We start from the raw sequence: 26,452 nt of genomic DNA, 5'->3' as shown, positions 1-26,452 counted from the left end.
CTGAATTTAATAATAAACCAAGTGAAGTCTTTCATGCAAGTGACTTTATAAGGTTGCTGTGCCTTTTTACAGATCCCATTAGTTCCCATGCTGGAAGATATTCTACCCAGCATGAAGCATTCAGCATGGTGAGCAGTCATGTCTTTATAGTCACAGCTTGATATGGCTTTAAACTTTATATGGCTTTAAGAAATAATTTTTTAAAAAGTATGTCCAAAACATGTTTTCTGGAAGCATTTTGATTTTCAAATCATTTGGGTAGCCTAAAACAAGAAAAATACTGGACAAAGAAGAGCTGCTTGATGAAAGCATTACTTGTTTCAGTGGAGGGGCCCAGCACCAGCCCTCCCTTTGCAGCCTCTTTGTGCTGCATGATGCTAGGGGCAGGATTTGGCCTGAAAGTTTAAAAGAAAGCAAAATTCTCTGCAGATGCCCAGAGGCAGGAAAAGCACAAATCGTTTGCATTGGCCTGCTGAAATGTTGGCCATGGTGGTTATTTGTACCTTTGAACACCAGTTTCCAAGAAGAAAAAGCAACTATGTGCATTTTATTGCTGAGGTCAGGTTCCTGTCTTCCCAGTCCTGTTTCTCATTCCCTCAATAAATTATCACTCTTAACATAACTAGTTCCTAAGAGCCTAGTGCTTTAACCTTAGAGTCATATTTACTATGACCTTAATTGAAGGATTTATTCAGACTTATTCTATAAACTGGCTTTTGTGATCAGCCAACAACTTGAGATCAGCAGCAAGACCTGGGCCCAAAAATCAGGCAAGCCCAGCCACATTCAAGGTGACTTTGAACTGGGTTGAAATAATACTCTCTGGAGGTGTAGAACAACACAGTGGAGTACAGAACATTTAGAGGAAACCATCCCAGCTACAGAAAGACCAAAAACTTTTCATGAGGATATAAGGCTAACATAGAATAATTTGAGTCTGGACCACCTCTTTTTTTGGACCTGCTTTTTCAAGTTCTCTCATGATAAAGCCAAGAAAAATCCCACCTCTGTGCCCCACTTGGGAAGGGAGACAAAGTATTAGGCATGCACTCAGAAATTGTCTAAGGGAAGAGGCTTGAGCTGCTAAATAAGATATTTTTGTAATTATTTCATGCTGCTGGAAGCAACGTAGCAGGGACACTGAAATGCCAGGGTCTGGTCATTTGTTTCCAATAAATTATCATTACAAGATTATCTTACTCCAGGCCACTGCCATGTGACTGAAGGTACCATTCTTCCCTGAACAACTCAAGCTCTTGATTCGTTATACAAGATGCTTTTTGCTGAATTTAATAATAAACCAAGTGAAGTCTTTCATGCAAGTGACTTTATAAGGTTGCTGTGCCTTTTTACAGATCCCATTAGTTCCCATGCTGGAAGATATTCTACCCAGCATGAAGCATTCAGCATGGTGAGCAGTCATGTCTTTATAGTCACAGCTTGATATGGCTTTAAACTTTATATGGCTTTAAGAAATAATTTTTTTAAAAGTGTGTCCAAAACATGTTTTCTGGAAGCATTTTGATTTTCAAATCATTTGGGTAGCCTAAAACAAGAAAAATACTGGACAAAGAAGAGCTGCTTGATGAAAGCATTACTTGTTTTGTATTTCAAAGAGAAAATTGAAAACACTTATGAAGGGTGTAGCTATTTACCAGTCAAGAGTGTTTTTATAAACAAAATAATATAAAACATATCCTCTTTGCTGTGCTGTTGTTTAATACCTTCCAGTGTGCAGAGCAGAACAGAGCAGACAATTGAGTCTATTTCCAAGAAGCCTTGCAATAGATAGGCAGGGTAAGGAGCAGGAGGGTGGCAGCAATGTGTTTTAGTTTCACAGGCACAGGAATTGTGAGACATGAGCCAAGTATCCATTTTGCAGCAGGAAAGCTGAGGAGAAACTCTTGTGACATGTACCTGCAATCCCAGCTCGGCGTATCAGGAAAAGTGAAGAAGCCTGAACCAAGAGGAGAGTTGAGTCCAGCCAATGGATGAATGCATGCAGGAAATCCTTCAACTTCTTTGGCAGCCTCTTCACAGAAATTCAGCTGGAGAAAACAAATTAGTAACAACTAAGTCAAGTTCACCATTGAATTCTTCTTATTAAACATTGTTTCCCCTTTTATTTACCACTGTTAAATTAATCGTAGTTGCCTTAGTTACACCATTTCACCCACAAAGAGACCTGACAATGAGAAATATTGAGAAATATTTTCATGTACAAAGCCTAAAATGCTTCTCTTACATATGGGCTTCCAACAGTGACAGCATGGGGAGGATATTTATTCTTTTCTGCTGGGGTGGAGAGGCTGTGACTGTGCTTAAGAGGCTGCATGCTGAAAAAGTGAAGGACCTGTTGGTTTTTTTTTTAAAAAAAAGACAGAACCAAAGGGCTTTCTACCATTTCCCATCTGCAGAACAGCTGAATTTGCCCTCTGCTTCATCCAACCATCTTATCAGGTTTCTGCCCTTTGTAAACCAAGCAAACTTCTAGAAATAACATCACAGTAAGTGAAGAGCGATGCATTTGCTGACGTTGGCCTCTTGATACAGCTCAGAGGAGCAAGCAGGCAGTTGGAAGAAATGCCATGTCAAGTTGATTTCTGTTTCCAGGCCCATGTAATCCCTGGGAGAGGGCAGCTCTGCCTGAATCCATGCAGCCTTTCCAACTGAAACAGGAAACCACCATCAGCAATGGCATAATTCATGGCTAAGACTTGCTAGCCCCACCAGGTCATGCTCTGAAGCTTGGAGAGTGATGAGACTGCATTTAATTTAACTGCCCCTGAAAACAAGGCTGGGTTTAGCAGGCATGATTTTCTACATCTCACTCTGTTAGCAGCAACAGTGTGGGTTGGTTTTTTTTAGGCTGTAAAAACCTGCAGCCAAAATATGAAGTAGGTCCACCAACTGCAGGGAGGTTGTGCCAACTTACACCACCTCAGGTACCACCAATGAGGCTTCACTGAGCCTTGACTCAGTGTCCCATTCAAACCCTGAACAAGGCATTTACAGTTCCAGTCTCATTATGGGCAAGAACAGTTTGAGCCACATATTCAAGTGCTGCAAATCCAAACCAGACTATCAGTTTTCTTCCATTAGGGAAAAAGAGTTTTTGAGATGAAACTTTCCTTTAGCTTCTCATTCTTTTGGTTAAAAAGTCAAAGTCAGATTAGAACTTGTATTTCCCAAATGGCCATCAGTTATATAGATTTTCCAATGTATCAAAACAGAAAAAAAGAATTAGCACAAAGCAGAGAAATGATGTTTATAAGGATGCTCTTCTATCAAAATCAAGACACCAGTAGTGATGTGTAGAGCATAAAGCAGGGCCTCTCTCTCCTACTGCCCAAATCTATACCATGCAATGTCAGAAGTCAGGCAGACACACCTACAGGATGGGTTTTGCTGTCAAGAAAAATGAGCAACACATGGTAACTGCCCATCAGCTTCACAGAGCTTGCAGTAAGCGTTTTGAGAAGTACCTGACTGCCTTTGATACTGACACTGAGCAGGCTCTCATCTTCCCATGAGAGAACTAAAATTGTCCAGAGAGCTAGTCAACTCCTTGCTTAAAATGCCACAAAATTCAGATGTCAGAAGTTCAACTTTCCCATGAAAAAGTTTTGGTCAGAAAATGACCACGCATGAGACCATCATTGTTTAAGCAGGCACCAACACTCTCCAAATGACATGTGCATCTTTTTTTCAGTGCCAGACACAGAGCTGCTCCATGCTCTGCTGTCCATTGGTAAAACCCCAGTTTCTTTCTCAGGACAGAGAATTCATGCAGGAGAGCACAGAGGTGTGTTCATCTGCTCTGTGTTCCCAATATTAACACATTTTTTTGGAGACACACCAGGCAATCTTAATTCCAAAACTAAATCTCAGATTGATACTAATGGACATTTTGTCAAAGATGACAAGATAGGGGTAAAAGAGAGTAGAAGAATGGTGGAGTGAAATGGGTAATCACAGAGTTGTTTTGGTTGGAAAAGACCTTTAAGACCATCAAGTCCAACTGCTAACCTAGCACACACTGCCAAGTCCACCAATAAACCATGTCCCTAAGAGCCACATCTACACAGCTTTTCAATCCCTCCAGGGATGGTGACTCAAATATGCAAATCCTCATTGTTTGTATCCTTTGATGACTACCAATGGGAAGTTTTAGTGGGAAATCATGCAGACAAGGAACTTGAGAGCCCAACGTGGTGGTTTGGGTGTATTGCTAGCAGATGGCTTTCTGAGCAGGCAACACCTATTTCTCTCCTTCCCAAAGCCATGAGTCAGGCTGTGTATAGGGATCCAACAGGAGTAAAAGCACAATGAAGAAAACCCTAGTAAGCTTCAAAAGGTGGCTGCCTTTTCTTTGTCTCAGGACCAGGCCCTAGTTTCTTTGGCTCAAAAAGCTCATGGTTAAAACTGGTTCCTCTGGGTGAACAAGGATGTGAGCAGCCCTTGCATGAGGCACAAACACTGGAAATCTTGAATCAGGCAAAGAGGGCAACAGACAATGTAATAACATCTTTGACGTTACTGGAAAGATGTTTCACATCTGCCTTCCCTACTTCTGCAAGGGAATATTTGACCTCATTAAGGAGGAGACAAGCAACCTTTCTTCTTCCTAGCCCTCCTGTCCAGAACCCATATCTCACTGGCCCAGAGTAACATGGGCTCCTGCTGACACACAGCACTTGGAGGCTGAGTTCACCTCCTGGCCCTTTTCCCATGGCACATCATGAAGACCTCTACAACTGTCCTCTGTTGATACAGTCAAGCACTGCAAGTGTTATGTCACACTCTCTTGAAACTTTCTTGCTTTTCTCATAGCTATTTCAACAAAATACAACCTCTTAAAAGTCCATTTTATTCCTTCCTGTCTTGTTATCACCTGGCCAATACAAAGGGAATGATACCCATGTCCCAGAGCACTAACTCCAAGCCCTGCCACAATGACAAGTTTGTGGACAACTGCCCCAGCTGGCATGAGGAGGAAGAGTGACCCAACATTTTAGAGGAATCATCACAGTAATATCCTGTTCCCTGAAGTCAAGATGCACTTGGAAACATCCTTCTCACTTTTGCTGCACCTCACAGTTAATCTCTAGCAATGCCCTGACTCTGGGTTTGGAATAGTAAATACTTTTCCTGTTTCATAAGTCAGAAAAAAAACTAGACTGCTTCTGGCTGTCCTTTCCTCAGGGGAAACATCCTCTACATTGTGTTTAGCTGAAGGGAAGAGTATCTCAGTCTGGTATCTCACAGAGGATGGTTTTCCTGCATCAGTGTAGAGCTGACAAGGCTGCTCTTCCATGTGCTTTCAGGGGAAGGGTGAAATGTGGACTCAGTATTTTTTTTATATTTTCAGCATCATGTAAGACCTTTCAGTAGAAACTGTCTGGAGCAGGTTTAGAAGACATGAAATTATTTCCTACACCCCTGAGACCCTCAGGCTAAGATGAAAGAGGAAACTGGCTCCATGTGTGCTGGCTGGTATCTCCATGCCAACACAGCTCTCAGCTCAGTCACAAGTATTTTCCCTAGAGCCACAGTGAGCTTTTTCTTTTTGCTTTGGACCAGATCCAGGGTCAAAAAGCAAAGCCTGAAGAGGAACATCCATTCCTGGTTCCAGTAAAGGGACCTCAACCTGCACCACCATGTAGGACAGAAAAGCTGCCACTGAGAGATGCAGACTGTCAAAATAATGGGTGCTAATTAATGAATCAACTGTTCCGATTGAAAAGCTCTGATTGAGACCTTGCAAAGCTCAGGCTTGACTTAAAGGAGCTGAGGAACAAGAAGCAATTTGGGACTACCTAAATGGCAGGAGTTTCCCCACTGCCACGCTTGGACCAGCCTGGGCAGGCATCCTGAAACTGAGCACTAATAATGATACTGACTCTTTCCTAACTGGCAGAATAAAACACTTTTCTTCTGGGGAGCAAGAGGAAAATGTGTTTGTGGTGGTTCAAAGCATCAGGATCACCTCACAGCCTGACTTCTACTCACCCCTCTGGTGTGTGGGGACTGGTTTTCATTCAAACCCAAGGCAAAACTGCCCTCACATTTGACAAAAATAAGGGCAGTTTGAATCTTCAGCACAGTCCTTTGATTCCAGGCAGAACTGTGAAAGAAAGAGGCTTTTTTTTTGTTTTGTTTTGAGGAATGGAGCAAAAGGAGGAGTGAAAAGCCCTCTTTTTTTTTTTGTTTTTAACAAATTTGCACTCCCTTGCAAAAAAAAACACCTGTCCTTCTTGTCACCCAGAAAACACCTCAGTCTCCACTATAAACCAGCAAATTCCACTTATACACCATGAGAAAATAAAACATTTTAAAAAACCCCAAAACCTAATTAATATTTTCCATTAATGCTTTTCAGCACCAACAACATTCTAAGCAGCCATGTTTTCAAACAGGAAAATGAATAGTTGAAATAACAGCAATTTCAATTTTTAAAACTCTGAATTTTAAATTACTCTTTTTCTTCCATTTTTATCCACAAAACCACTTTTCACTTAAAGCTGACTCAGTAGAAAAAATGAGGGGTCGCTCTGGCTCCATTTTGCTCCTTAAGGCAACAAAAGTGCTTTGGGGAGTTGGGTGGTTGCATAAACTCTGCATAAACATGGTTGGTTTGGGGTTGATTTTGTTTTTTAACCCCTCAGAGGTCAGGCAGGCAATGAGAAAAAAACCCAAAACACCAACAAATCTGATTTATCTGCAATTTGTAATTATGGAATCAAGCTCCCTAGTGATCTCTGGACAAGGAGCACTGCTCATCACCCTCCTTGCTTGGGTCCCTTCCAGCCAAGTTGCTCTTCTCCTGGGACTCAAGACACCAACCAGCTCCACTGACCCAGGACCTCAGAGCAGCTCCAACCTGCATCTCAGCCATGAAAAGCTGGCACACACAAGAAAAATAAAATTGTAAGAGGAACACATACCCAATTCTGCAATATGGCATATAAAAAAGGCCTGCCTTACAGATCCTGCTAATATTTCTCTTCCCAAAGTAGGAATTATTAATATTTAGTATCTGTGACTCACTAATATTTGCTTTAGGAAGTATTTTTATAAAGTTGGACTGTTTTTTTCTCAACGTAGGAGCTAATGGAGGCTCCTGTTGTTAACAGCCAGGGAGCCCTCCCTGAACAAACTTTTCTGGTCACTGTTTAAACTGGGTTGCTGGGCTCTTTCATGGCCCTGGAGCTCTAGCTCTGAGCCCTGAGGCTGGCAGGGATCACTGCTGATGGCTCTGCTGAGACGCAGCTAATTTTAAATCTGGATCTCAAAGCAGAGGAAAAACCTCTTTTTACTGGCAAAACTGTGACAGTCGAACGCTGTGTTCAGATTACGGGAAGAGGCTGTGAGGGAGCACACACACAGTCCCTTTTTTGGGTACTTGGCACTCATTTTATCTGAAATCATGGATTATACAAGAGAAGAGCAGAAACCTCACACAAGTTGCTTTGCGTCAGCACCGGGACACCCATGGAGGACCAGGGTCCCCCTCCACACTGAGCCCTCACCATCATGGCCATGCTGTCCACTTGGCCCAGGCTTGACCTTTTTTTCCAGTAACTTTCCTCAAAAGAAGATGAGAAGCACTTTCTGGAACTGCATCCTGAGCTGTCCCCAACATCAAATCCACTTGGCCTTTAAAGTTCTCTTGATCCGGACTAGAGAGGTTTGGGTCCATCAGAACTCAAGTGTTTTCAGAATTTTATTGCTCTTGTTAAAATGGTTGGTGTCCAAACAAACTCTAGTTTAGTGCTTTGGATTTACAAAAAAAAAATACAAATAAATAAACCCCAAACAAAACCAAACCCATCACTTTCTTCATAGAGAAGCTGTTCCCCAGAAAAGCCTTGCCCAGCAGCAGGCGACTGAGCTCTGGGCATCAGTTTTGCTGTAGCAGTTTGAGGCAGCTGGACTGCACTCATGTATTTGGAGATGAGAACACAGCCTGCTGAGCTGGCTGGCTGCCCTCAGTCGAGACTGTTTCATGACACTGCAGATGAGAAAATTTCCATCATCTCCATCTTCCCACCAAAATCCTCTCCTCATGTGGTGCTACATGCCTGGCACTGGTACCAGTTGCCACCTCCTCATTTCAGTGGTCAGTGCTGCTCTCCAACAGCCAACACTCAGTTTGTGTTGTTCTGCCCAGTGACATCCCTACAGCAGTGCCCTAAATCATCTCTCACCAGCCTTTCAGATCAGCATTTCTCTAGGTTTATCCCCAGTACTTCACCTCAGACGTGGCAGGAGGTCCATGGGTCCAGCTGCAAGCCCACCTCAGGATCCCACAGGACTCATTTGTCTGCCAAAAGACCTAGAGAGGAAAAGAAATAAATCTGAACAATAGTCAGAAGAGCAGTGACTAGTTCTTGTTATCTCAGTCCCTGCTGGCATGGCACTGTTCATCTTTACCTAGGTCACTTCTACTAAAAGGTCTTCATCTGTACCATCCATGGCACAATGCTGGTCCATGAGTGCTCACCATACTGGTCCAAATAGGTGATACCTCATCCCATAGGATTTTATGCTTCCTTTAGCTCTGGAAGTTATAGAAATTAGAGCTGGGAGGGCCATCAAAACATTTTCTAGTCCATCCTCCACTCCAAGCAGGATTAGCAGTGACTATCTCACTCTTTGGAGCTGCCATCCAGCATTTTCTTAAAGAATGGCTCAAAAAGACAGTGCAGAGTATCTGTTCCAGGCAGAGCCTTCCCTGATGTCCAGTCTCAATGTTTTCTACTACAGCTTAAGCCCATTACTTCTCAGTGGGGCCCCTCTAGACATGAAGAACAAATGCCCTCTCCCCTTATGGTACCTTTACACACTTCAAGAGTTCTCTCCTCTCCTTTGTTAACCTCAGAGATACTTCCTCCTTTCTTGAGGGTTGTTTTAGCTCTCAGGGGCACCACACAGATTATTAATGAAATAATTAGATTTAGACAGATGAAACAAAACAGATAATAGCTGTCAACCATTGGGAATTGCTTTCCAGATAGACACAGTTACCAGATCCATCTAACCCATATTTTGATTACAAGCCCATCAAGGGTGATATCAAAACCCCTCCTACAGTCAATTTGTATCAGGTTTGTTTTGGGTTTGGGGGTTTGTTTGGGTTGTGTTTCACTACAGTCAATTTGTATCAGGTTTGTTTTGGGGTTTGTTTGGGTTGTGTTTCGTTCTTTTTTTCCCCTGCTTGCAAGGCTTGTTAAGCTGGTAGGAAAGGAAATTAGGCTGCTTTTAAGATTTGTTACTGAAAAGCTTGTCCTCTGGCCCCCTGGCATTGCTCACAGGTGGTGTTTTCTCAGCTTTCACAAGTACAAGAGATAGATGAGCATAAGGTTGAAGCATCTACTGAAGTAGAAACCTGAGGATCAGTAGCAAGTCTCCTCAAGACATGTTGTCAGGTCCTCCCCTGGGGTCCTGGCCACCCATAGCCCCTCATCCAGAGGAGCCCCAAGGCTGAGAGAAGCAGCCCTTACCTGCAAGGCATTCTTAAACACTGAGGTCCTGTCTCTTATTCCCCTCCAGCTGTAGCTAGACTGTTCCACCTGAGCCTCCTGGCTGTCAGCCTGCTATAAATAGCCTAATGTCCAACTTGATAATTCATAGCACTAGTGGCCATGCAGTGGCTGAAGATGAAGCCCTTGTCTGCTCACCTGGGCTGAAGGGTGAGGAGCAAAAGCTGCAGAGGAGAGTGCAGCATAAGGGAGACCTTGTCTGTTGATTTAACTCCATAACCCTATTTTAACCACTGTCAACAAGATAGAAGGGTGGTTTCTGTTTACACTGAGGCTTCTTTACACTGCTCTGTCCACACCCTGAAGTGGCATAAATGCCTTCTAAGTGGCTTAAAGTAGGTCCTTAGTATAAATGAGAACCAACCCCGTCGTTTGCAAAATGGCTTTGAAAACATGGCCTGGAGTATCCTATAAATGAATGTGGGTTTTTGGAAGAACACCCAGCCCCAGGCATGCCCGTGCTATACATAGCCTCTGATGAGCTCAGCACAAGATGAGGAGCAGGCAGCAGAAGGCAGAGTAACAGGCAACAAGACTTTTCTCCTGAAATAGCAAGCAGGGAGAGCCTGGCATCCTGCTGATCCCAGAGGATTACCAGCAAAGTGGGAAAACAAGGTTATCAGACCCACCCTTTCTGTAGCCTGCTGCCCTCACTCAGACTCTCAGAAACCCTCACTGGGTTTCTCTTTCCTTTCCACTCTGTTTGCATTCAGCCCTCCAGTTTTGTGTCCTGCACTAAAGCAAGAACCTGAATCCCACCCCTGCCTGGAAAAATGAAAAAATCATTACATTTTGCTCTTACCTCTTTGTGTTTTGCTCTAAGATGTCACTTACCTGTTTGGCACAGCTGCTGTCAGGAAAGAAGACACAGTTTTGTCTGCAGCACTCCTGGTACAGCAATTTCTGTGTAGATGATCAGAGGATAAAGCAGAGGGCTGGAGCAGGAGGAGGCAACAGTTAACAAAGCCAGACACAATGTCAAAGGGATGGAAGCTAAGATAAAGAAAGGGGGTATCAGCCTTACATGTTGGATGTTATGCTGTTTTCCTCCCTGAGCCAACCAGGACATAAACTTTGCAATAGCATTTTAGAGCATTTTGTGGCACCAGCAAATAGGAAATCCAATAACTGCTGCACTTATTAGGACAGTAGCAGGCTCATGAGAATGAGTTTCAATACCCTTCCCTGCTTATTTTTGAGCTCCACTCATTAAAATTTCCTTCAGCATTTCCAGCAAGGGAGACAGTTTGGCAGCAGAGAGAAATGGGGAGAACAAGTACAAGTTGGGCATGAAAAAGCTCAAATAAAAAAATAAAGGTCCATTTAACAGCAGCCTGGTCAGGTGGGGAGGAGGTAATCTAAGTTGTATTTTACAGCACTTCTCTGTTAAACACTTTTTCCAACCTGTTAATCTACCTTATCCTTTATGCCATAGGGATTTAGAGACAAACCCTGATTTTCCTTTACTCTCTGGTTGTTTCAGGAAAGGATACATCTTATTCCTGGTGGGGTAAAGGTTGACTTTTAATGCCTGGGTACTGGGCCATTTTATATTATTTATTTTTTTGGTTAAACACATCCCAATCTCTCTTGGGCTCTCCAGGGAATACTCCGGTCCCCAGGAACAATCCCAAATAGCTCTTCTAAACACAATCCCAGCTTTGGCTGAGCATTAAAGACAAGGGAAGCATTCATTCTGGAAAGGTTTTATTTCACAAATAATTCAGAAATAAAAAGAAATTAGGGGGGGGGAGAGGGAGAAGATATTTTACAATTCTGTATTTAGAAAAAATTACAGTTTATAAACAACCACATGGCCCCTTGAGTAACATGCAGAGGCACAGAAAAAATGTACAAGGAACTTTTATACATAGGAAGTAAAATACATCATTTTTCATAGAAAAAAAAAAAAAAAAAAAAAAAGCAACTCTATGAACTGGCCCTAAATATTTAGACTGCACAACCAACCAACTGGAGACTCTGCATTCAGCTCTTGGCTGAACAGCTTAAAGTGAAGACACCAGTGAAATGAGTGGAGCCCAAGGAGCACTGAGGCAGCTGGGGAAGCTCCAGACTTTGGGTGTCACCCTGGTCGTGTCTTCTGGAGACTGGGCTATTGATGCTTTGCACTGGCAGTGTCTGCACTGGCAGTCTTAGCTTCAAAAATTAATTTATAGGAAAAGAACCAGCGTTGGCTTTGCCAGGGGTGTAACCAGATGCCCCAGAAAGGCTACACCAGGGTGCTTCAAGCTGGCCCAAGCTCCTTCATCTGCTGAGCTGGGGCCTGGGGAGGAACAGATCTGAGGATATAAAGAGCTGCTGCATCTTTAAGCTGCATTGAAACGTATTAGGCTTAGAAATGTTTTTATATCAGATACAAAATCAGCACATATTTGGCTAAAAACAGGCACTGTCCCACCTACACACGAATAGCTAGCACACATGATTGCAAGTGACTGCCTTGGAGGACCTGATCGCCCCTAGTTCTGGTGGAGGTATGTTTCAATTCATAGCACCCAGGACCTCGAGTAATATTTGTGTAGTAAAGTCAAAATTTCTCTTTTGTACAACAAATATAAAAATAAACAGATACAGACTTAAATTAACATTGCTTTCTAAAAATCCAAACCAGTTGGCTGAAGAGAAACGTGCGCAGTCGTCGCTGGAACTCAGCACTTTAGGATATCTCTGCTGGAATAACAGTTCTTCCCTCACCTCCTTTTTGTCAGGGAGATGCACCTCAAGCTGCTTGGAATTTTATGTGCTCACGACAATCCCCTGGGCTTTTCTCCAAGAGCCCTCCACCATTTTACAGCACAGGTAATGGTGGGATCCTACGTTAGCATCAGGACTTTTTATGTGCTCCTGCAGCCCCCATACCTAACTGCATCTCTTATAACTTCCAATGCAACAAACAGACCAGTGACTACCATTTGGCCCATGATGGTCCTAGATTCATGCTGCAGTTTTTCATGGGCTTGAACCAGACCATGTCTTAACATAGTTATTTACAGTGGGCAGAAGCAGGGAAGCCTTATCTCTCTGCCAAGATCTCAAAAGATTCCAACCAGCAACTTTTCTAAGATATTTTCCAGCTGTTTTTAACCTAGTAAGAAAAAAAACAGTTCAGCTTTCCTATCTAAATCAAACACTGTACACCTTGGAAGATGATACTATATAAACAAAGATGACCAGAGCAATTTCTCTCTATCCACACTTAAGGTAGGTTTCCTGTCCAGCACTTTCGGAGACCATGCAAAGCAGCTCGAATTTCATACTTTACAAAAGATGTCTTCCCAAATTCAGCTTTCACAGAGAAAGAAACCCCATTGGAGAGACAAAATGAGTGATAAAAGTCATTCCCTTGCTGATTTCATGGTATTTCCAGAATTAATGAAAAGCTGAATCATATAAATATTTTTGGTCTCTGTTTTGAAACAGCTTGAGGAGATGGCTTTTCTATCAGTCTAGATTAAACCAAACATAGGCTGAGTGTAAGAGCAGCTATGAGAGACATCTGCCAAATAGGGGAACATATCTTTTCCCATTTGTTGTAAAATACTACAATTAGATTATTGAGCAGAAGGACTATGCATTTGCCAGAACTGAAGAACTAATTTTTGCATCACCTGCTCATGGGTCATGAAGGTACTGGATGTGTGTGCATCAAAAACCAACCAGATTTGTGTTCAGACCAATTCTAAAAATTCAATTCCAATATGAAGCAGAGAATACTTTCCTGCCTGGAAGAGCAGGTCATGCTGGGCTCTTCTCTTGGCTTTGAAAAGCATTTGGATGCACGTTGAGACATAAATAACAAAATATCATTACAACACCTCCGGGTTTTGCAAAACATACCATCCTGGATGATGAATGATCGTAGGTTCAGCATTTACACTAAAAGCTGGGACCTGTTGGTGTCACAAATTTAACAGGAAAAATTCATCTACCCCAATTTATGCCATATCTGTGAAGTCTCAGAACTGCACACACCACAAAGAGCTTCACCAAGGTGAAGCAAATACGTTTCCTATGGCTGCAACGATTCCTACCAGAAATAAGGTTAACTTTATCACTACTTAACTACTACAGATAAAACAACCAGCACTGCTGTATTAAACAATAAACTGCATTTAACTGAAATTCTATTGGAAATGGTGTGTAGTTTAGTTAGGATGAGATGTGCCAGCACAGGAGTCCTGATTCACCCACTTCTCACAGGTTGCCAGACATACTGAATACCTGCGAATGTTTGACCAGCAAACATTAAACCTGCTACTTTAATTATCTGGTGGCCTCATTTCCTACAGCAAGGATCTCAGCCACCACTTCACACCCTACTCTAGTCCCCCAAAAACCTTGATGCCCAACCAACAAGAACATCCTGTCCTCAAAGGTGACACCATCCTATGACATAGCCCAGCGCGATGCCCCAGCAGCCTTACACAGCGGTGCTGATGTGTGTCACCTCACTGGAAAACCACCACAGTTGCTCTTCTTTTGCACAGAGAACATCAAACGTACACTAAACACTTTACCAAAAGCCCAGCCTTTCCTCAAAAGACGCAACCTTGAAAACAGTTTCTTATTTCAAAGAGTCCAGCCCCTGGACAGTCGCTCACTCCAGAGCCTGCCCAGCAGGGCACATCCTCACGCCCATCGCAGGAGGTGCTTCACTCCTTAAAAATGCCACCCAGGGCCAGGCTGAGATCCCTATGTCACTGTCCACGGAGCCACCACAGGTCTGTGTAGCACACCTCTTTGGTACATGGAAAGTTAGAAGAGTTTGTCATTGCTGAATGCCCCTAGAGGAACAAAAAGACGAGAAGATACAACGCTGAACGGTGCCATGAGATGCAAACAGCTGAGTCAGAACCTGGCATCTTTCTTGGCTTGTTTTGTCTTTTTTTTTGTTTGTTTTATCTTTTCTTTTCTTAATTCCCTGAAAGAAATCGGCAAGGAGGGTATGGTCAGAGCTGATGCCATCAGAGGAGCCTTCCTGTCTCTGGAGATCCACAGAGTGCTCTCCCAAAGAAACCTGCACCTCCCCGAGGAATTTACTCCTTCACAGCAAAAACTCGGAAGGCTTGGCCGTCTGAAGGAGGCTTCAAGCTGGAGAAGGAGAGAAAAGAAAAACAAAACACATGTGAGGAACCAAACACAGGCACTGCAGGACTCCAAGGGCAACAGAACTTCAGGCACCTCTGAGTTTCTTTGGGGTGCACTGCTTCAGCACCCTGGCTCTCTGCTGATGTGGCCCTGCTGGGAGCAAGAGAAAGGTGAAGGATGAAAAAGCAGAGGCAGGAATCCACAAGTTCACTTTTGGTTTCTGCTCTCATCCAAATTCACAGTGCTGATGCCAACAAAAGGAGCTGTGAAGCAAAATCCTCCTTTACAGTGCTAGCTTTTATCCAAGGAACACTGTGCTCCCTTATGCAGGGATTCAGTCCCAGAGAGGATCATGCTTTCCTAAAAACTGTTGTCAAATAGACTGGCAGGTTCCCAGGGCCTGCCTGGCCCGTGTCCTGCTGCTGGCAATGGGAGTCGCCAGATCCACTCATGTTAAATGACAATAAATACAGATATTCATTTTCAATCTGCAGAGGTGACTGTAGGTGGCTGTGTTCTTGGGGATAAGGGGTTGTTTCTGTTCCCAGCCCTTCTTTCTTCAGCTCTACTGGGTTGCAAAAACTCCAGGAAAAAGGCAAAATTACATATTCTCACAAAATAAATATTCCAACAAGTGTAAAGACTCAATAAAACTTAAAGGCAACGTTTTCCCATCCCTGTTTGGGTATCAATCTTTACCAGAGGTTATTTCCAGTGTCCTAGAGGATCACTTTGATCTTTGAAAAGCTATTTTACTGCCCAGTGGATCTCAGAGCACAAAGGTGCTCCTTATTACTGGGTGTAAATAACATTTTCCAAACTTTCACACTCATCCCTTCTGTGAGAAAGTCTTTGGTTTCCCTCACCTCCTAAATCAGCAGCTGATGCTCATATTGCATGTCCCTGCTAGCACTAGAGTTTATTCTTAGCTAGGGCAAAGTTTGCCATCCAAGTTAAATTTAGTTAAATCCAAGTTAAAGATAAGTGAAAGCAGGACAGAGAGAGAAGAAAACTCATCCAAACAGGAGTTTTCTCACATAAATCTAATCTACCAAAGTGCAAATCACATAACAGCAAAATGCTGATCATGATATATCTATACTAAGGAAGCCCATATTTAATGCCTATAGCTTTCCTTTCTTAGTCTGTTTTGGTTTTCTGAGATGATCTGCAGCATTCTGGGATATCCATTGGAGTAAAAATAGGAAGCTTGTTTGGATTTCTTATGCTAATTCTAAAAGGGGAACTACATAGAGCAGACAAAGCCATGTTAGTACTGAACAAACCCCCCCACAACTGTGGGAAATTGTACATTTGCAAAGATAGCTGTGAGAAATCAGTGCCATCATATCAATAGCCAAAAAAAGTGCATCACAGACTGAAAAAGAAGTTGGAAATTGGAAAGAATTGAAGGAGTTGCAACTTGATCTTTGCGATCACTGGAGACAGAAGGTTCTGGAGGAACTGGTTTGCAACTGTACACTGAAGTTGGCAGATGAGCCCAAAAGAAACTGCAAAAAAAAACATTGCAGGGGTGGCCATCTTACCCTTCAAAACTGTTTTATCATCTCTCAAGAGGTTAATTTAGGTTTGCTTCTTTCAAAGAGAATAGAGGAAACTCGTTAACAAATGCAACCACATCCCACACTCCAGAGCTGGATGGAAATGCCAATTTTAAGCTTCAAAGCAAAGCCCAGGCTGAAAGCTGCAAAGCTGATCTATTAATGTGATCAATTCATACAACAAAATGTATGAATATGGCCACACACTGTTATAAAATAAAACCAGGCTTAACAGTATTTTGTGTGTTTCACACCAATCTGAAAGCAGCTATTTGCTTGTGGAAGGGAAGAGCAGGACAACAGGCTCTACTTGTTTGCATCTCAAAATCCCCAGTGACACTATTAAGTCCTGTATCTCCCCTTTCTGGCTGATATCTACTGACCTGAACGTGCAATTGAACACACAGTCAAGAATAAGAGGAAAGATGAAAGCAAAAATTCCCACCTCTCAGACTGGACTCCATTCTTTAAGGAAGCAATGTAAGTTTTCTTCTTTTCTACAGGCATCACATCCACGAAACCACCCCTTTCATCGGGGATGACTCCTGCATGCACTGCAGCTTTGCAGATACTGGAGCTCTGGAAAATAAATAATTATTTCAACTAACAGAATGTCTATATTTTACATCTGGAGCTTCACTGTCTCCATCAGCATCCAGGAAAACCAGAGAGTTAAAAAAAGGAAGAAGTTATATATATAGAAAAGATGCACTATTTTTAAAAGAGTGGAATGAAAAAGCCACAAAACAATTCTTTGTCCTTATGGACAGACTAGGGATAAGAGATGTCATGGGCCAGATCTTGCAGGTATGACATAAGCCCTGGCTTTAAGAAGATCCACCACCCCTGCAGAGGACAAGCAGCCTTTCCACCACTCCCTTCTGTGGTGGAGCTGTGCCTGGGAGACTATCCAGGGCTGAAGCTGACTTGAGGGCAACTTCCCAGCCAGTGCCTCTTGGGTCTGCACCAGCAAAACCGCTGTGGTGAAACTCCTTGCTAGTGACCAGCCACCTCAGCAAAGTTTATTCACCCAGTTGCCTGAAAAACAGACACTGTTCCTGAATTAAGGTAAATGACCACCAATTATGCAGGGTACTTCACATCCTTCTTTCTAGGAAAAACAGAAGGGCTGCACCCTCTGAGCTGTGTAGCTTTTGGACAGGCATTAGCCCATAAGACAACACTGAGTGCAGGGGAGATTAACACTTCTGAAGAGACTGAAGCTGCTTTATTGCCCATCGTGCTGCTAACCCTGCTCTCCAAGATGCCCAGAGTCAGAAGAGCTGGAGGAACACAAAGCACTAACAACTGATGGGTAAGATCCCCAAGCATCCAGAAAAGAGAGCAAAAGCAGAGAAGGCTGAAGAATAGTACCAACTTGGCCACCAGTCCTCTAGAGGATTCATACACAGCAAGCTGGCATAACAAAAAGCACAAACCAGCTTTGCACAGGGAATGGCAGCAGATAAAAAATCCAAACCCCATAAACTCCTTGATTTCTAAAAATGAAAGTACCATAAAGCCACCACCAAGGCCAAATTTCCCCTTGCGTGAGCACAATACAGATTGTGCTGTTTCATTCTTGCAGCCATATATGGCAGGTTTGCCTTGTCCCCTATATATTTATCACTGTGGATAGCCTATCTCTTGGCAGCTCTCTGAGTTCCAAGTGCCAATTTGGTGGTTTGCTTCTATATATGGTCAAGGGAATGCTGTGTTTGGAAGATACGCTGTGAATTCTCCCTACTATGTGGTGGGAAACCTGTAAATCTAAAGTTGGCTCATGAAATTTAACTGTCTTGAATCAATTTGCACCACTCTCCACTGGGAGACATCCTAAACAATATTATTTTCAAGGCATTCCTGTTGGGTTTTTTTTTCCAGGACTCACTGTTCTGCTGCTTACTCAAAGCTTTCACCAACAGGCTTTTTATTGCCTCACCCCAAACCTCCCCTTATCACTCTGTTGGATTGCAGCCCTCTTGTATCCCAGGCTTTGCTTTGCTTTGATGAACTGATTGCAGAGCTTTTGGAAGATGAGACATCAAGAGAAGAAAGTCCTTCCCCTCATATTGTGCAGTACCACAGCTGTATGGGCAACACAACAGCTTTCCAGGGGGTAGCTCCTGGGGATGCTCCAAGACCTTTCCCTGACAAAGTGGACTCTGAGGCATGCACCATAAAATGACAATACATTATAGTGGGCCATTAGTAATAGGCTGTGACTATGGGTTTAATCACCAATCATTTCCTCATTAGTGTGATTGGTTTAATCATTAAGTTCTATCTCCTGGGAGCTGAGCTACCCAACTTGGTTCACTCTGGTGATAAGAGCCTGCCTCATTATGTCAAAGAATCATGGAACTGTTTTGGTATGAAAAGACCTTTAAGTTCAACAAGTCTAACCAAAGTTTGCCCAGAACTGCCAAATCTGCCTAATCCACCACTAAACCATCCCTAAGTCACATCCCATTATAGATGCTCTATCCTCCTCCAAATAATTGTTGCACAATCGTGGATAAAAGATCAAACCCTCCCTCTGCATTTGTGTGTCAGTATCTGCAAGGTTGACTTTCTAAAGAGTTTGTCTCAGCTTGTTACCATATCCACAATCAGTGCTGCTTGTTGAGAGACCAAAGTGGCAGATATTGCTGCTTGTGTCCCTTTTCCTACCCCTGCTGCCTGGTGGCACTGCTCGGGTCCCTTCAGTCATCTTTGCTTCTGCACCTGTGAAACAGGTGTAATTGAGCCTCCTTGCTCCCTCCTTGACCTTCCTTACTCCTCCTTTCCCTTGGACATTAGGAAGAAATTCCTCACTGTGAGGGTGATAAGACACTGGCACAGGTTGCCCCATCCCTGGAAGTGTTCAAGGGCAGGTTGGATGGGGCTTGGAGCAACCTGCTCTGGTGGGAGGTGTCCCTGCCCATGCAGGGAATTGGAACTAGATGATCTTTTTTTTCCTAACCTAAACCATTCTGTGATGCTATTAATATCTCTTAAAACATCTTACAATATCTTACAATAAATGCAGTCCAAGATCATTTTATGATGATGAGTAAAAAAAACCCCAATCAAAATGCATTTAAAGTACATTAAAAATCCTTAACTGAGATAGTGATGCCTGAATAAGAAGCAAGTTTATCTCACAAAAACCTGCCAATTGTGAATGTGGCAGCTTTGTTCTTCATGGCAAAACCATTTTCCCCATGCCTTTCTAAGATCATATAAACATGAGAACTAACTTGGGCCAAAACCACAGTGAATCAGGTCCAGTTACCCAGACTAGCCAAGTGTTTTGGTCATCATAGCTTGGACTATCAACTCCTTACCTGCCAGGGAATTTAGCAAATGGATGTTTTGGAGAAGTTGTTAAAAGGTCAGAGGGCACCTTGCAGGGAGCGTGGGCTGGAAACAAGGCAAGATGCTTCATTTTCTTTTAGAGAACTCATTTAAGATGACAAAGTCAGGGCACAAGTCCCCACAGGGCCATGACTCTAGATGTGAAGCCAAGGAGCCCTCCCAGAAGACTAACATCTGTCTCTTCCAGCTTATTCTCTGCATTAATTATTCCTTGGCCACGGGCTGGGGTTAATTCTCAGCATCCCCTCCTGGAGAGGATCCTGCACAGCCCGTGCTCCCTGGGAAAAGCCTTTGCCCAAGCTCTCCACATGCCACACATGTTTCTCTTGTCAGCTTTCCAGCTGTAGCATTTCTCAGCATCCACAACCTCTCCCTTCTCAGCATGTTCCACAGCCTCCCCAAACTCCTCTCTCCCTGCTGGTTTCACCTGCTTTGCTACCAACCTCACACTTTCTCAAAAACCTAAACCCTTCCCTTCTTACACTCACACCACACTATTAATAAAGTAATCCAGAAAAGGCTAACCAAACCCTCTAGGAAGTGGCCAAATATTGTAATGATTATTTTTTTTTCTATTTTCTTTCTCTCCCAAATCACAGTCCATGCCCTCATTTATGAAACAATACCCAGGGGCCATGGTAGGAAATGGACTTTGTGATTCATTACAGGACATTGATCCTTTTGCGTCAGTGCAAAGCAGGAAACAAAGCCAGCCTGGGATGCTGCTCCTCACCTAATATCCTTGTAATCACAGTGTTCTGGGGTGATCTGAGGCAGTTTTGTCCTCAGCAAAAGAGAGAAAACTATTTCCCATTTCCTGCAGGTGGGAGCATGCACAGAGGCAGGTACCACAAGGTAGCAGCTGCCCCATGGATTTGCATGAGCTGGTCCAGGCTAACCTGTTTGTGCAGCTCTGCCTTCAAAAAAACAGGTTTAGAGTAAAACAAAGAACGGGATTATTTTAATTTTTTTTGTTTAAAAAAATTGCTTTCATCATTTCTTGCCCCAAATTAATGTCTGATTTCTCCAAGATTACTTTTCTTGGGAGTTTGCAAAGCTCCACACCACAGCCCTGAGCTGGGGTCTGGGATTTTTGCTGCCTGCTTTCCCCCCCTCTAGGCCTTCAGAAAGCACATTCCTACAGACTGCCAACCAGAAAGGGAGCTGCAGTTTCCAAAGGCATTCTCTGATGGGTAAAAAAAGAGAGAAAAAGAACAAAGAAAAAAATATAAGGAAAAAAAGACAAGAATTTTAAAAAGAGGCACTACAGGTAGAAAAACACTGAAACCCAGTTTCTACAGGCCTCATACTAAGAGATTAAAAAAACAAACCACACATTACTCTTTGCCTCATTTTAACATCAAGTCTCTGTTCATCCTCATGAGCAGAGTATAGAAAAACAAAGCAATAAAACCCACTCACATGCTTTCTTTCCACTGCTCTGTGCTGCCTCCTGACTGCTCCCAAACACCCTTCAGCCCCCAGGAGAAGGAGGAAAGGGGGAACAAAGTCTATTTCTGCCAACTCCACAGTGTGATAGCACATAGTAAAAGCCCTTTGGTGCTCATCTGTGGGCCCCAAACCCCTTTGCCAAGGCAGATGAGCAGATGGTTTCACAGTCACAGCCCCCAAGGCACAGGGCAATGAAGTGACCTGCCCGAGTCATAGAATGGTGAAGGTTGGGAGGGACCTTAAAGATCATCAGGTCCCAACCTCCCTGGTGTGAGCAGGGACACCTCCCACCACAGCAGGTTGCACAAGTCCTCATCCAACCTGGCCCTAAACACCTCCAGGGAGGTGGCAACCTATTCCAGTGCCTTACTACCTACATGGTGAAGAATTTCTTCCTAATATCTAACCTAAATCTCCCCTCTTTCAGTGTAAAACCCTCACCCCTATCACTACACTCTCTGGTGAAGAGTCCATCAAAGTCAGTGCCAGAGGGCAGAGGAGCATCCCAAGCCTGCTGACCCCAAACCTGGTGTTGCAGCAGTTGAATTTTATTGGTGCTGCTTCTTCCTTCATCCCCATTTACCCCACCCCACATTGCAATGGTCATGGGGAGCTCCAGTCTCTTCCCTAAACTGCACAATTTGACCCTGGCTCTGAGACACAGACCTGGTGCCATGCAGGGAGACCAGGGAAAGGAGCATACTCACATCTGCATAAACATTGGTGCCAAACACTGGTGCCCAGTACGATGGCTCATCTCTACAGTGGGCTGGACAATAAACCCTAGAAAACAATTTATTCATATTTATTCTCTATGTCAAGGCTCAACAGGAAAGCAAGCTGCATTCTTGGGAGATTTCAAGTGCCTGCATCTGGTCTGCAGGTGGCAACAGTGAATTTAATTATGTGTTCCCCTCAGATGACATTTGGTAGCTACTGCAGGTCTGCAGAGGGGGTTAGACTGGTGACTGAGGGATTGTTCTCCTGTGACTTTTCCAAAGGGAAGTACCTGTATTTTTGCATAATGCTGTGCATGTAATTATTTGCACATGTTTGTGCCCCCCCTGCCATGAACTACAGCTGCACAAAGCAGCTTTCTAGAGCCAACTTCTTCCAGGTTTTAAGGTGGAAGGCAAAACCACATCCAAAACCCAACAAGTGCAGGAGAATAAAGGAAGAGCATGGCATTGCATGCTCACCCACAGGGGGTGCTGAGATGGGATCACGTTGCCTGACTTGCATGTAAATGAAGTGGTTCAAAAACTTTACATGAAGTTTCTACCTCGACGCCAAGAAAAGCACAATGGCAGGAAGAAACACACCATTCCCAACCCCCTCCTCTGATAAAATCAGCTTCATTCCCACTAGCCCTCAGGTCTGGGGACCTCAGCACCCTCCAGCCCCAGAGCAGAGCAGGTTTAGGCTGAACACAAGCAGGTTGGTGCTTGTTGCTTGCAGGTACCTTGGGCAATGGGTCGCTGGCTTCTTGAACTGGCAGAGCTCAGCTACTGTAGTATAGCAGTCCAGTGTCTGTGCTGAGGGAATAAACACAGAGAGGCAAATTACTTGACCTAGTAGCTCAGGCAGCTGCAGAAAACACAAGTGACGGTCACGCAAGGCAGCTGGTGAGACCCATGTCCAGCTGAGGCCACCAGCAGGAAAGCTGCTCCCTCCTTTCCCAGGAGAGGGCTGACCAGCTCTCCAGCAGAAACTGCTACCAGAACACAGCCTGGCCCTTAAAACACCACAGATTTGAAAAGAGAAAAGCAGCTGAGCCACAAGACTTTGTATTTTTGCTGCTGCTTCAGGTGGGGAGTCCAAACAACTAGAGAACTTGAGTTTCCCCTGAACTTGGCTCAAGTGGATCTCATAAAAATAATGATTACATGGAGGAGGAGGAATTATTCAAAGATATTCAGAAATTGTTTTTAAAAGTGCAGCTCCACATTATTTATTTATAAGCTCATCATAAATGTAATGACTCACTATTATAAACTCATTTTGCATGTATGATGTGTTTCATTACACTATTGCACTATTGTATTAGGTACTTATTATTATTTTTTGCAGTGTTCACACTGAACTGAGGCCTTCATACAAGGGTGGCTCATCTTCCATCACTTTGCTATCAGCAGCTTGTGACACTGCAGCTGGTATTTGGACCTGACCGAGATCCACCACCAGCAGATGCTGTGGGAAATGGCCCATTATCCCATTTTCTGTGCCTTCCTCCTAGAAGCCCACAGAAAATGAGGTGTTTGATGGTAGAATTGCCCACGGTGGGTGATGGATCACCCACTCTAGGGTTTAGTTGTGGTACTGAACCATTTGACATGACCACTTAAAACGAAAGAGAGGACTGCAAGGTATTATGTTTCCTAGTATCCCATAAAACTCTAGGAAAAATGGCTCCTTTTCAACTTTTAAAACTTACTTGTGACTTTGGAAATCATGAAGGCATTTGATGGTTTACTTTTCCTGCAAAACAAGCAAACAAAATAATTTATTAGAAGAAGAAATGTCTACATATGAGTTCCAAAGATGACTGAACATCTGCTTGTTCTTAAAATAAACACGAGCCCATTCAAATGAAGACAGTACCTGAAAGACTCCACCCCATTCCTGGCAGACTTCACAAAACCTGCTGTCCTCCCTTTCCTGGTGATATCAACCAGGCCTCCTTTGTTGTCCAGGATGCCATAATGGATGGCAGCACGGCAGATGCTTGATGACTGGCAGGAGCACAAAGACAAAGAGCATGTGAAATTAATCTCATTCCCAGAGCAGCCCTGACCAACCGCTCTGCAAGAAAAGAAGGAAGAAGAAATGAAACCACCACCAAAGCGCCAAATGGAAAATAAGCTGAGTACACCCCTTTGGAATCTGGTCATTAAATCTTACACAGCCTTTTTTTTTTTTAGTTTTACTATTATTTTAAGCACTGCTTGGTTGCATGGCAAGCTTGTTTTTTTTTTTCCCCTTCTTTTTTTAATAACAAAACCGTACGTTTAGAAACAGTTGAGAAGAAAAGCAGCGTCGGGAACGAAGGACCAGCATGAAATATTTCCAGTTCTCAATAAAACAGTCAAACCCAAAATATTTCTGCTGAAAGCACTTGGAGGAGGGGGCTGTCTGCAGGCACAGGAATTGCAGGGCATTGATGCACCACGGGCGATGCAGCCGTGCAGCAACAGGGAGGAGGGGGAAAGCAAACGTGCTCTTACACAAACCCCCTTTTATCTTCAACCTTTCTTCACCCCAGAAGTGGCTTTGATGGGAAAACAGTGCCATGCTTTATTCAGATATTGTCTTGCTAACTCAAGATCCAGCAAATCATCCCAAAATATTATCTAGTTACAATATGGAAGAGTGTTTTTGGTATAGAACTTCAGTCCAGCATGACAGCTGCCCACACCAAAGAAGGGATGTTTGTAAGATCTGTCATCAGTCCCCATCCCTCACTTTCCACAGGTTTCTTTGCTCATTAAGGGCACTCTTGATAAAATCACGTCTGGAATCACTTTGCTTTTCCAAACCTCTCTGTTTTTTCATCACTTAGATGCGGAAAATACAGATAATCTGTATTAGAACCAATTGACAGCACCATAAGTGGAGAATAGGAGAAGCCAAATTACACCAGAATTGTTGGCATTTCCCCTTTCTGTTACTGTTGCTGCCTCCCCACAAATTACATCTATGAGCTATTAAAAGGTACTTACACTCTCATAATAAAATGTTCCAAAGATCTTTCCCTTACTGTACAAGCAGCCAGCTGGGCACAAATACCTAGTAAAGATATATATCTTTGAGGGTGGCAAAAAAACAATTCCAGAAAAACAGACTTTGACTCTATTTAATTTAATAGTCATTCCATTCATTTCACGTAACTCTTCCATTTAAAAACAAGATTGCAAAATAGCTACTTTTTAAAACAGTTTCTCCAGTCTCCCTAAAAGCCTGACCAATATTTAGATTCTGTGGATTTGATTTTTCTCCAAGTGATAAACTGTCCTGTTCCTTGCAGAAACCTTAACCAGAAGTTCTTGACTGGCTGGGAGGGGACAAGGCATGAATTATTGGTCTGGCTTGGACAGTGGTGGAATGCATGAAAAATGATTCTGCCAGAATTTATTAAACTATTTTGGATACCTGAAACTGCAGGTCACCATGGCTGAATAAAACAGAGTCACCTCATTGCTAGTCTTGGCTGGGGGCTTTGTATTAAGAGAAATGAAGGCTTTTTAAAATAAATAAATAAATAAATAAAATAAATAAATCTAACTACATAGTCACAAAAAATATGCAGTATTGCCTATCCTGTGTTGGCAAGAACTGGACAATTTTTAGGCCACTGTTTTCTCTGCAGCCCTCTAAGAGGTATCAATAAAATGTTACCTGTTACACGTTGAGCCTCTGCATTTGTCTCTCATCTTGGTTTCACAGGTAATGACTTGTGCTGGGGAGGATAAAAAATAAAATAGATATTTTATAAAGGAAAGAGTCAGTCATGGCCTCCTCTGGAGCTGCAGAGATGAGCAACCACTATGCATCTTTCCTGGAGGTCTTTGGTGCAGCAAGACAAGACCTTATCACAAACCAACCCAGCCTGGAGCAGTTTGTGCCTCTTTAGCTGTCCACCTGAGACAGGTGTTTTTGGAAATAGTAGCAAGGCAGAAACACCTGAGAGCTGAAGGCTTTGATTTACAACCCAAGGTCTGCAGCCAGAGCTCTCATTCTCCATTTAATTACAGACTCTCCAGATGCTGCAGATGAACTTGAAAAGGACAAGTTGGCTTGCCTCACCTTGTTTTCACAATAAGGTTCTTTTAATTACCAGCCATTAGAAAATAACTGAGGAAGTTCTAACCAGCTCCACAAATAATTTCAGTAATCCTCCCAAGCAAGAAATAAAAAAGAAACAAATTTTTTAAACCCCAAAAGCTGCAAAGGGAGTAAATGCTGAGGGTGGAGTATTTAACATGAGTATTTAAACCAGTATTTCCTAAAGTGATTGCTGAACTGGGGAACTTCAATTCCTAAGTACTTGCCTGAGATGTTACAAAGAACAAGTAACTCTTGCAGACTGACATGCAGAAGGCACGAGTGGCTTTTGAAATCTTTTCTCCCTGCTTCTTGCAGGTTTCTGCTACCATTAAGGCTGGATTTTTGCACAGGTTACCTCCCCCATCACTCAGACAACCTCCCAGTTATTTTTTCCCTGAGCCTCCTCATCGATCCCCACACCTTTTGCCATCCTTAAAACTTAAAGGAACTGAAAAAGCAAGAGGTTTTCTTACTCATGTAGGATTCTGGGGTGGTTTTCTTGGGCTTGATGGATTTGCTGGGCTTGCTTTGTGGAGGGTGGAACCGCACGGGATTTTGCTCCACGACCTGTGAAATCTCCACTTCGTTTGTCTCGTCTGT

At 43.2% G+C, this 26,452-nt stretch overlaps 1 protein-coding gene across 1 annotated transcript in view; it reads right to left on the bottom strand.

The window, feature by feature from the left end:
* Positions 1–14,470: 14,470 nt before the first annotated feature.
* CRISPLD2 (cysteine-rich secretory protein LCCL domain containing 2) overlaps positions 14,471–26,452 on the bottom strand; it is a 24,017-nt gene continuing 12,035 nt past the window's right edge. The window contains exons 6-14 of the mRNA XM_010006256.1: positions 26,326–26,452; positions 25,424–25,484; positions 24,748–24,814; positions 23,630–23,760; positions 23,463–23,506; positions 22,491–22,563; positions 21,736–21,811; positions 16,662–16,795; positions 14,471–14,657 (exon numbers count right to left, since the gene is read on the bottom strand). Of these exons, the coding sequence (XP_010004558.1) occupies positions 14,603–14,657; positions 16,662–16,795; positions 21,736–21,811; positions 22,491–22,563; positions 23,463–23,506; positions 23,630–23,760; positions 24,748–24,814; positions 25,424–25,484; positions 26,326–26,452 (768 nt within the window). The 3' untranslated portion in view covers positions 14,471–14,602. The remainder of the gene's footprint in view (positions 14,658–16,661; positions 16,796–21,735; positions 21,812–22,490; positions 22,564–23,462; positions 23,507–23,629; positions 23,761–24,747; positions 24,815–25,423; positions 25,485–26,325) is intronic.

This window comes from Chaetura pelagica, unplaced genomic scaffold, assembly GCF_000747805.2.
Source record: "Chaetura pelagica isolate M959 unplaced genomic scaffold, ChaPel_1.0 scaffold139, whole genome shotgun sequence".
NCBI classification, from domain to species: Eukaryota; Metazoa; Chordata; class Aves; order Apodiformes; family Apodidae; genus Chaetura; species Chaetura pelagica.
This window is presented reverse-complemented; position numbering and strand designations above follow the sequence as displayed.